The 12,140-nt window shown below is 39.1% G+C and overlaps 1 protein-coding gene across 1 annotated transcript in view; it reads right to left on the bottom strand.

Moving 5' to 3' along the window:
* Positions 1-7,063: 7,063 nt before the first annotated feature.
* ALG5 (ALG5 dolichyl-phosphate beta-glucosyltransferase) overlaps positions 7,064-12,140 on the bottom strand; it is a 50,967-nt gene continuing 45,890 nt past the window's right edge. Inside the window, exons 9-10 of the mRNA XM_089775499.1 lie at positions 9,506-9,591; positions 7,064-8,371 (exon numbers count right to left, since the gene is read on the bottom strand). Of these exons, the coding sequence (XP_089631625.1) occupies positions 8,259-8,371; positions 9,506-9,591 (199 nt within the window). The 3' untranslated portion in view covers positions 7,064-8,258. The remainder of the gene's footprint in view (positions 8,372-9,505; positions 9,592-12,140) is intronic.

Raw genomic sequence — 12,140 nt, 5'->3', positions numbered from 1 at the left:
ACCACTACTGGCAGCCCCAGGGAAGGGGCTGCTGCTTTGCCTCTCTGCCCTCCCACCCAAATCACTGCCCAGGAGGCTGTGGCTGGAAGAAAAGCCCCTGGTGGTTGCATTTGCGAAACACTGGACTAGAAAACTGATGAAAAGTGATATAACCCTATCTGCTATGGGAAGCCCTTGGCAATAATGGCCTATCAAGACTCCTCTGCACCTGACTTTATGGTAAGTGAGAAAAGGTGGGTGAGTTAACATCTCTTATTGGTCCAACTTTTGTTAATGAGATAAAGAAGTTTCTTAGTGTAATCAGAGCTCTTCAAGTCTCCTGCATAGTGACTGCAAGTGGTGCAATCCAATATCGCTGTACATGGATAATGTGGCAGAAACAAAAGTGAAACTCCCCAAATTATGAAACACCACAGGAAACTATGGCCGTTAATCTGTTCCGCATATTGTTTCCTCAGTCAAATTTTGTTTCATGAGTTGGTTACATGGGCACTGGAAGCTGAGAACGCCACTGGGAAACACAATGCCCAAGATTTTCAAAGTGGCGCTTAAATTCACATCAGTCCTAAATAAGTGACCTGATTTTCAAACATGCTGAGCATGCCGCTGCTCTCATGGTTTTCAGTATCTACTGCAAGGTGCTCAGCATGTTTGAAAAAGAGGGTCACTGGTTAAGGTGCCTAAATATGGATTTAGGAGTCTTATTTTAGACACCTGTCTTTGAAAATCTGCATCAATACACATTCAGAATATCCCATGTGTATGGCAGTATCCCGGGTTTAAAAGATGGCCTGTTATTCTGATCAAATTAATGTGCTTGGTAAGGTGGGTGAGACCCCTAAATGAAACTAGATCCTCTGATTCTTTAAATTGAATGGTAACCCTCTGGCAATAATACAGGCTTATTGCTAAAGCATATACTGCATTTCATCTCTGCTTAGGGAAATGAAACACTTGCACACTTTGGAAAAGGCAGATATGTATTCCGCATTTAGCACATGTAAATAAATGCTTATGTATGACATTGTTGAAAGGACCAATAGCCTGCTAAAAGTCTAGCACACTATATTAACAAGTTAAAAAAGAATTTATTAGCCCCAGAAGTGGGGCTAATGTGGATTTGCAGAGTGCTGAAATGCAAGCACTAAGGTTTGCAGAATGCTTGAAGACCAAAGGGATTACAAATATCAAATAAGGATAGTTGTCTAAACATGTCTAAATGGGCAATATAAGGATGTTAAAATGTGATTATCTGACTAATTGTATAGTCGATATAAATTGTATCGACTATACAATTAGTCGATAAGTGCTGCTGTGCTGAGCCACGGCAGAGGTAGCTCCAGGAGCTGGCTCCAGAACCACCCGCGCTGCTGCTCTGCATTTTAAATGTAGTAAAAGCCACTGGACTCTTACAACATTTAAAATGCAGAGGCACAGTGATCAGTGTGAGCTGGGACTGCTCGGTCTTGGCTCGTGCTGAGTCCAGCAGCCCCTGTTTGCGGTTTGCCATAGACAGGGTCTGCTCAGGCAGCAGCTCCTGTGTGCGGCCAGCCCTGGCCACTGTGAACAGTGGCTGCTTGGTGGCAACAGCCTCTGTCCGTGGCGGAACCAGCTCCCCGTTGGGACCCCTTCAGATGGGCTACTTCCACCAGCATCTCCTATCCCCCCCTGCTGCTTCTGATGGAGGTGGATGGGGACAGTATCCTGGAGACGGTGCTGGGGGGAACTGGCTTTTAAGCCAGCACCCCCCAGAACTGGCTCCTGTTAACCACACCCCTTGCTGCCTCCCAAAGAGGCAGCAAGAAGGGGGGGGGGAAGTGCCACAGAGAGCACAGGTGTCAGTTAAGAGAGCACAGGGTGAGTGGGGACTGCTTTTAAAATGTACAAAAGCTGGCTCCTTCCAGCTCTCTGATAGAGGCAGCAACGGGTGCAGGGGGAGTGACTAGTCTAGTGGCTACTCGACTATTAGATAAACATTTGCTTATCGGATAGGTGACTAGTCGCTAACAAGCCTAGTGCAATGGCAGTCACATTACTATGATAACAGAAGGCAGAAATGGTTCATGGTAATAAAAATGGGTGAAATATAGAATAATAATGTACAATATAGCTATACATTTTCTAGTTCCCCTTCTAGTGATCCATCTCTTAAATAGATTCAGAGGTGAAGGTGGCTGCCAGGGTATGTTCTCACTTGTATATTTTATTGTATGGAATATTGAACTGATAGTAATAGTAAGAAAGAGAGAGGCTGAGGCTTAAAGGCTAAGGAACTAATGTTAAAACTTAAGTATTAAATACAAATATTAGGATAAAAAATTATGTTCTCTCATTCTCGTCTGTATTTGGTATATTTATAGATTATAACTTGTCTTATGTCTGTGAACATCTAGCACACTGTTGTGTACTATGTAAAATGATAATTATGGGTAGGTTCCACTGTTTTAATAGACAATGAAAGTGAAGGTTGATTTACTTGGGATTGGTCCTGCCTAGAGCAGGGGGCTGGACTTGATGACCTTCTGAGGTCTCTTCCAGCTGTATGGTTCTATGATATGTGTGCACACATGCATATGTCACAACTAGGAACATGTGAGTACTTTACAAACATTAATTCAATTTTAATTTGCATAGCACATGTGTAAAAACTAGCTGTATATCTAATCTGGGCATTTATTTTCAGTTGGTTTGGAAATGTTTTCAGATATTTGTTTTCAGTTCTGTAATTGGTACAGTGGAAAAAGTTCTGCAGAATGAACTGGACCCATCTTCTGCTTCTCTTTGCTGACATTTCATGTGCATTCTGAATGCAAAGAAATTGCTGTATTACTTGTGCAGAGGTGCATTGCCCTGAAGTAATGCTGCAGGGTCAGTGAGCCAATGGACTGAGAATATAGACCTAAACTCAGGAGTAATACCAGTAATAAATTTGGCCTGTGATGTATTGCTTATCTGCAGAAAAGCGTATCCATCAAAAGATCACAAAGTGAATCACTGTCCTTTACTGAAAAAAAGACAAGCCTCCCACAAAGTAAGCAAATTAAATCAATGTATTGTTAAACACTGTAAACAGGCAGTTTGTTATTCACTTGTAATTGGAGTTCTTGGAATCTTTTGCCTTTGCTGAGCCACAGTCTCTTAGCAATTAATTATTGTAATGGTTGCCCTTGTACTTGTCTTGCAGAATACAGTATCAGGAGCAAGTATAAGTCTACAGCCATCAATTCTCCTCCAGTCCCTATGTCCTATCTGCAGGAGAGCATGTAAACTTCAGATACCACTAGGGGCTTTGTGGACTTCAGAATATGTGTGGCATATTCAAGACCGACAAACTATAGTGAACAATTTCAGAATTAACTCTCCACCTCTTCTGAAAATGTACCCTGTGAACATTTTCCAAACCAAATTAATAATTTCCATATCAAGCAACTAAAAAAACAGAGCATATTTTATTAATATAATTGAGGTTTCTTTCTTGCAGCATTCATGTTCTAAATATTTTGTCAGACTATACATTATGTCAGCGTGACAACAGACAACAGGGCATAACAAGTGGGGTTCCGCAGGGGTCTGTTTTGGGATCGGTTCTGTTCAATATCTTCATTAACGATTTAGTTGATGGCAGAGAGAGTACGTTTATTAAGTTTGCAGATGATATCAAGCTGGGAAGGGTTACAAGTGCTTTGGAGGATAGGGTCATAATTCAAAATGATCTGGACAAACTGGAAAAATGATCTGAGGTACATAGGATGAAATTTAATAAGGACAAATGCAAAGTACTGTACTCCACTTAAGAGGAAACAATCAGTTTCACACATGCAGACTGGGAAGTGACTGTTTGGGAAGGAGTACTGTTGAAAGGGATTTAGGGGTCATAGCGGACCACAAGCTAAATATGAGTCGTCAGTGTAACACTGTTGCAAAAAAAGCAAACATTCTGGGATGCATTAACAGGTGTGTTGTGAGCAAGACACAAGAAGTCATTCTTCTGCTCTACTCTGCACTGATTAGGCCTCATTTGGAATGTTGTGCCCAGTTCTGGGCATCACATTTTAAAAAAGATGTGGAGAAATTGGAGAGGGTCCAGAGAAGAGCAACAAAAATTATTAAAGATCTAGAAAACATGAGCTCTGAGGCAAGGCTGAAGGAATTGGGCTTGTTTAGTTTGGAAAAGAGAAGACCAAGGGGGACACGATAGCGATTTTCAGGTATTTAAAAGGGTATCATAGGGAGAAAGGGGGGAAATTGTTCTTCTTGGCCTCTGATGATTAAACAAGAAGCAATGGGTTTAAACTGCAGCAAGGGAGGTTTAGGCTGGACATTAGGAAAAACTTTGTCAGGGTGGTTAAACACTGGAATAAATTGCCTAGGGAGGTTGTGGAATCTCCATCACTGGACATATTTAAGAGCAGGTTGGATAGACATCTATCAGGGATGATTCAGATGGTGCTTGGTTCTGCCATGACAGCAGGGGACTGGACTTGATGACCTCTCAAGGTCCCTTCCAGTTCTAGTGTTCTATGATTCTAACAGACAGAAAAGGAGTGAAGATTGGAGAAACTGTTTGTGAAATTGCATTCTATTGGATATATTTACACACTGCTTTTTTTTGTGATTGTACTGCCTGATACTCAGTACCGGCACCTCCAGTCAAGAGTTTACCTGGAAAGAATGGAGTGTACCGGCGCCTCTGTATGCAAATGTCCGACAGTCGGCTGGGCTGCGTGTCTTAAAAGGGCAATGCTGGCCCCAACTCAGCTTTGGTTCCCACCTCCCCCCCCCCCCCCTTTGAGTACCGGCACTTTTTTTTTTAAAACAAAAAAAAGCACCATGTATACACATCCTAAATGATGGAGTGTCTACTCCACCACTGCTTCATATTTTCCAATAATAACAGAATGACCCTTAATAAAAGAATTAGATGGATCTTAGAGCTTGTCAAAAAATAAGCAAATTTTCATTGTTTTCTTTCTGAAAAACTATTAGTGGCCTGTAAGAAAACATGAGATAAAGCTGACAGGCTTTCATTAAAAACTTTTTTGCAAAACTTGCTGCCACATTTATCAATTTTTGTTCATTTCAAAAATCATTGTTTTTCATTTACTCAAAATTTCAAAAACTATTTTCAGTAAAAGAAAAATTTGTGCAATGATTCAAAACCTGAAGATATTGATTAAAGTCTTGCAGAAATTTTTGGGGAGAGATGAAACTAGGTCAGTTTTAACTGCTGTTTAACAATTTTTAAGTTTGTTTTTCAGTCGGCTTTATGAGCTCTAATTATTGATTTTCTCATTTTTATTTTGTTAAAAATAGATTTTGCTCAGTGTTATTCAAATGCATAGTAATATCCATAATGAAATATATTTTTACTGATCTATCCCATGACAGTTAATCTAGAAGGATTGCTTACTAACATTCTTACAATGCAGGTATTGTGTGTTAGGTTCATTGGTTTAAAAAAAAAGACGCAGACAACTGAATTCCCCTTATCCCACCCCCACAATTTCCCCCATCATGTCAATATCTACTGTGATGATATATTTTATATTCTTTATTGAAATATGCTTAGGAATATAAATATGCCTAACAAATGTGCTTTATGGATGTAATTTATCATTGGAAAGCTTGCAATCCCTTGTGTCCATGTCTAGTCTCTCCCCACACCCTGGCTCTTAGTCCTGGTTTTCTTGCCTACAGTCCTCCCAGTCTCCACTCCTTAGGCTTTCCATCCCAATCTTAGCCTCTTTGCACAACCAGCCATAGTTTCTACCACTGGTCTTGCCCTCCCAAGTCCCAATCCCTCCCCAAGTCTTCCCACATCACATCTGTTTCCCCTTGCTCAGTCAGTCCTAATTCCGAACTCCTTGAACAGCCAGTCTCTGTTGTATTCCACTGCCCTGACTTCTCTGATCTGTCTCTCTTTTCCCTCCCCTGGCTCATAGTCCTTGTTTCCTTTCCCTGGCTCTCATCCAATTTCAGTCTCTCTTCCCTTCACTCCAGATTCTTCTTCCTGTCTCTTCCCAATCGCCCTGCCTCCTGCTGGAATCTCCTCTGATGCCAGTGTACCCAGCACTAGCTTATGGCTTCCCCCTCCCTACTGCCCAGTCCCCAACTCCTTGCCCAATGCTGTCCCACTTTCTCTCTACAAGCCTCTGGCTGATTCCTTGGCCAGTCTACTTCTTTCCTTCTGCCCCTGCAGATGTTTATCTATGCATTTGCATCAGACAGGTTCCTCTTCCACTCTGCCTGGGTATCAGCAGGGAGGGTCACAGAGCACACAGGTGATTGGATTCTGAAGCTGAGGGCCAGGAGCCTATTTGGAGCAGCTGGGAAGCAGCCCCTACAGGCAAAGATGTGATTTTCTCCCATAGCCACTGGCTGGAGTGAGCATGCTCAGTCACTTGGAGGAATGGTGCAGATGCAGAATACTCAGATGTTGGAGCATGCTTGGGGAGGAAGAAATCTTCAATTTTTTGCTGCAAAGATCTAGTAGGGTCTACTGAGCATGTGCAGACAGCAATTTTTCAAAGGTTTATGATGTGACCAAATCCAGGAGGGTAATCACAGGGACTGCAACTGACGTATCCTGACACAAAATCCACACACTGCTAAATTTCAAGCCCTTGCTCCAAACCAGGTATATGGGAGAAGGAAAGGCACTAGAGCTTCACACAAAAAGGTCACTATTTTTTTTCACATGGGCAAGACACAATTTTTCTCCAGCCTCTAAGAAACACTTAAACATTTTTGGCAGACGTTTTCAAAAACAGGCCGTGAAGGATACCTTACACTGAAAACTTTAGCCCAAAACGTTACAATTTTGTCAAGCTAAAGTTACTCAGAACATGATCTCATAATGGCAAGCATCAAGCAACCTTAAAGGCGGCAGCACTACCAGCCCTGTCATGTCAGTCATGCAGAGTATGCTTACTGCTAGACAGAAGTGTCACTGTATTATGGTTAATGCAGCAACCACTCACATGACTGATCCAGCAGAAGTGACAGTTCTCTGTGGACCAGAATACCAAAGGAAGTGAAAACAAAACAATAAAACAACAAACAATAAAACTGAACATGTTTATTGACAATTTATTTCAGTATTTCTTCATCCTACAGAAAACTGAGGTAACTAACAGGAACTGAACGCTAGAAATGTGTAACAAATTGTAAGAGGAGAGCAGAGATTCCAACTTAAAATAATTTGAAGATACAATCAGTCCCGATTTAAACAAGCTCATGGGAACAACTTCTTCTCATAGCAGATAAATGTATTACCTTTATGGTAGCTTCAGGAAACTGGTTTACTTGTGTGGAAATCCCCAATGAATACTTTTGATAGCACTATTTTAAAGTTATGCTTCATGATAAGGTTGAGATACTTTAGAAAGCCCACCCAAAAAAGATGAAAACTCATGAGCTTCACAGTTACTTAACACACGCGATGGCCCTCCCTCCCGTCCATCTCCAAGCTACTTTCCCCTTCACCTCTCTACTGCAGTCCTTGTAGCTCCTCATCTAACACATAGTATTCACCCGAATGGACAGACTGTATGTAATTGTATAAGGCAGCATTTTAAAATTGAAAGTACTTTCTTTTGCAAATGTTATGGTCCATGAGGATTGAACATGACATAAGATCTGAGACTTAAGTGCTATAAACTGCAGGTCAAGACAGATAATTGGAATGTCATGATTTTACTGAAAGAGTTGTCAGGAAACAGCTTTGTGCACATAAGTTTTATAATACAGTAAAATCCTTTAATACCAGTCATACTATTTAAAGATTTAAAATAAAAGCCTAAATACATGTAAGTATTTTAATGCCATTATTACCAGTTCCATATCACAACATATTCATGTGTTCAGATACTACAGAAACAAAAAGGGCTTTGGTCAGTCACAATTCCCTTCATGGAATATGGTCTCCTTTTATTGTGCATTAACGGGAATTTCAAGTGCACAATGAGACAAAAGCAGATGGTTATTTAATCTGGGTGAATTTATGCAAGATCCTGTAAAGCTGCTACAGAACATAAGAAAAAAAAATGGAATCAAATGTATGACTTTTAAAGATGCTTTTTCTTTCAGATTATAGAAACATCTGACTCTTAGCAATTGTATAAAATACAAATTATTGCAAAAAATGCAGGACATAGCAGTAATGAAGAGTTACCTCAGTTTTCTTCAAAATTTTACTTCGCTGAAATAGTTCTCCAGCTCTATTATGTGTAATAATGCATTTGGGGAATGTAAATAACCTAATTAGACTTGCTTGTTTCAAGACGCCAGGCACCAGTCAAGTATCGCAATCGTAAAAAAAGAAGATCCCTGCCCATCTGCAGCCAGCTCCAGAAGGGAACCAGCTTCGAACCTGTGATTAATAAAAGATACAACAAAATCAGAGGGACAGGATTTAAGCAAAAGTTCACCTTAAATAAAATTAGCATCAGTAATCCAAATTTAACCACAGAACATCTGTATTGTTAGCTTATTCAGTGGCATAATTTAGCCCTTGACTTTAATAAATGTTTCCACTTGAAAGCTTAATGCTTTATAATTTCAATTATATTTGAAATTTTACTGAGAGTTGGACATTCTATGGCAAAGATGGATAGTTACTCAACAAAGGCTATTATGGAGTATGCAGGCAAACTTACCGCTAGACAATAAATCAAACTTTGTTCAGGCAACGAGGCTTAAAATCTGAGCAAAGGTAACTGGAAAAAGTGAATGTTTGTTTTTTCTTTCCTAAATCACTCAAGAGACAATCTTAAGAACACAGAGCCACTAATCTCCAAGCAAGTTAAGATATCCAAACAATGTAACTAACCCTTACTCAATAGGGATAAACATCATGCTAAGTAGAATATGCTCTCTCAGTGTCTCATAACAGTTCCATACAAGCAGGAAAGCAATAGGCACTGCAAGGAACCTGAAGCAAAGCAGATGCTGTAGGTGAGCTTGTACATGGGAGTGGTGAGTTTTGAAGCCATCCTAAGAAGAGGCAAGAGAAAGGAAGAATTGGATGTGGGGAAATTAGGAGAAGCTGGCCAGCATTACTGCATAAAGGCTTTTTATAACTGGGTGGCTGTATGGGGACAAGGCTCGGTGCAACAGGTCCTCAAGTTTGGAAAAAAAGTTTGATTACTAAAGGAAGTATTTCTTCACACAACGCAGAGTCAACCTATGGAACTCCTTGATAGAGGATGTTGTGAAGACTGGGACATTAACAGAGTTAAAAAAAACCTAGATAATTCATGGAGAATAGATCCATCAATGCTTACTAGCCAGGATGGGTAGGAATGGTTTCCCTAGCCTGAGGTTGGGCATGGATAACAGGGGTGGGATAACTTGATGATTACCTGTTCTGTTCACCCCCTCTGGGGCACCTGGGATTGGCCACTGTCGGAAGACAGGATACTGGGCTAGATGGACCTTTGGTCATTCTTATGTAAATGTCTTGCTTTTTGGACTGACACTCAGCAGCAGTAAGCAATTTACTCACCATCAATTTCAGTCCAGTTGACAGCAACCTCTGCTATTGGTATCTTCAAGCACTGAGCTATGTAAAGAAGTTCCACATCAAATGCCCTGAAATACAACAGGAAATAATAAATTCATTGCTATTATTTTTAGAAAAAAGCCCACTGCAGTGTTAATTAAATAACTGTTCTTGTATAATTTAAGGCACTTAAGGTATGTCTACACTTGCATCCTCTTTCGAGAAAGGGATGCAAATGAAGACATTCGAAATTGCAAATGAAGCCGGGATTTAAATATCCCATGCTTCATTTGCATATTTGCATTATGGTGCTATTTTGAATAACAGACGCGGTTATTTTGAGAGAAAACCCTTCTCTCGAAATAACTGGTAAAACTCATTGTATGAGGAATAAGGGTTATTTCGAGAGGGTTTTATCTCGAAATAACTGCGTCTTAACAGCGTCTGTTATTTCGAAATAGTGCTATTTGTAATTTTGAATGTCTTCATTTGCATCCCTCTCTTGAAAGAAGGTACAAGTGAAGACATACCCTTACTGTGCAGTTATGAAGTTTATACTGATATTCTGAAGGTCAGATTCATATGAAAGATCAATCCATTATATAGCTGATATGTAACAAACTAGCCAGGGTACAGATAACAATATCTCACTATACAACCCCTATATTCAAAGAGAGGTGAAATGCTCGTAGTAGCACTACGTCTAACACTTATGAACATCACAAAATCTGCACTTTAAGTATTGACATTCCCTCATTTCTTCACCCCCACTTGTACAGCTAAAATTCCTCATCTGTTGAGCATTCTTCTAGCCTGATTTTTATAACAGCTGAGCATCCACAGCTTTCACTGAGATCAATGGGATACAAGGATGATCACTATTAGACATAAAGGATACGATTTTCAGCAAATAGCTCTCTACATACAACGTATGCAGTGCAAGTATGACAAGAGATAAATTTAAATCTCTAGTAAGCCAGATATATATTTAGCTGTATAGACTATGTATTGAACCCAAAATATTTTGACTTCTTGTTCACCTGTCATTAGGTTTCTCTTTACATTTAAACATTTGTTCTTAGAAAGTCCGCCATGAGTAACAAGAGTCTTTTCTGGAACAGTTGAAGAATATTAAGTGACTTATCTGTATTAAGATAATTTTATTTCAGATTCATATAGGTTTCTCACAAAGTTCCTGTTTTTTTTTTTTTTTACTATTTCTAGGCAATGACTTATTTTAAACGCCCAGCACTTGTTAAAGAAAGCAAACACTTATGATCCAATTCAACTACTATTGAGTTTTTAGAGTGATATAAAATATTTTCACTTCCTTTTCAGCATCTGCATTGCCTAACTACTAAAAGGATATAGTTACACAAGACATTTGTACCTTCAACTGTTCTACCAGGATAACCATTACAGTCCCATCTGGAGTATACTCTTGCTTTGATTTAAAAGATGCCATACACGTTACCATATTTCTATAAGATGACATAGAATCATTGTTAAAGGTTGAAATAAAGACTATTTTGAAGTTTAAAAGGTTTTCTTGGGTGTGGGGGAAGGAAGAGAGTACCTGCTGAAAACTTCAGAAGCTCAGAGGCCATAAGGCAGCATTAGCTAAAGGGTTCACACCTTTTAAAACTGTCATTAACACACAATATGTGAAACTAATGAGAGGTGTTAGTTGCTATTAACCAGGATAGGTTAAAAAAACCCACCATTTTTTCATGTTGTTAATTCTTTACTTTCTTTCTATTTTATAGCCTGAAATTGCTGAAATGGTTGTTCTATACCTATTTCCTTAATTGGTTTCTTAATTTTTGTTAGAATTCTGGATTTTACATAGATTTTTTTCCCCTACAACAACATTTCACATTAAAATGCTCATCTGTGCTGAAGGAGGAAAGCCCAGGGCATCTAACATACTTACTGGAAGGATACCACATATTCAGGTGCAAGATTGATGAGCAAATAGTACCAGTACAACACTACTTTCCTATATATATTGAACTTCCACAAGTCAAGAAAGCTGAAGCATTTTACATAACCAGGCTGTACTCCTTCACCAGTGTTTGCAGTTTGAAGTCAATGCATGTGTGTTCCTAAGTCACTTAGGCACTTTTGAAACTTAGGCACTGTTAGGTCCCCAAATATGGCTCAGCAATTTCGGTCTCTGTGCATAAAGCATTCACAATAACTAGATGTGGCAGAATTCAATTTTTATTTTTTGATAATTTCAGTGGAAAATATCAATGTTTATTTTAAGCCTTTTTTCAAATTTCATCTATTTAAAATTTCAGTGTCATAGGAAATTATGGGAAAGGAATAAAATAATTATTGTAGTAATTAAAAACCCCCACAAATTGTCAACATCACGGCAAAATATAAAGTAAATATTCTTAAATCAAACTAATTTCTCAAGCAGCATTTTTCGTATTTTGTTTATTTGCACATTTTGATTATTTATGGCTATTTTGGGCAGTTTCTGTATGTACTGCAGAAACGTTAATCAACATTTACCAATAAAAATCTAACCTCGGCAATTCTGTCAAAGACTGTTAAAAGTATTAAGTCCAAATAACTTTCATTGCTAACACTGAAGCAATTTTATTTTGACTAGACAAAAGACTTATGT

The sequence above is a fragment of the Pelodiscus sinensis genome, chromosome 1, assembly GCF_052426305.1.
Source record: "Pelodiscus sinensis isolate ZL-2025 chromosome 1, ASM5242630v1, whole genome shotgun sequence".
NCBI lineage: Eukaryota > Metazoa > Chordata > Testudines > Trionychidae > Pelodiscus > Pelodiscus sinensis.
The sequence above is the reverse complement of the archived record's forward strand: the minus strand, read 5'-3'. Positions and strand labels throughout refer to the sequence as shown.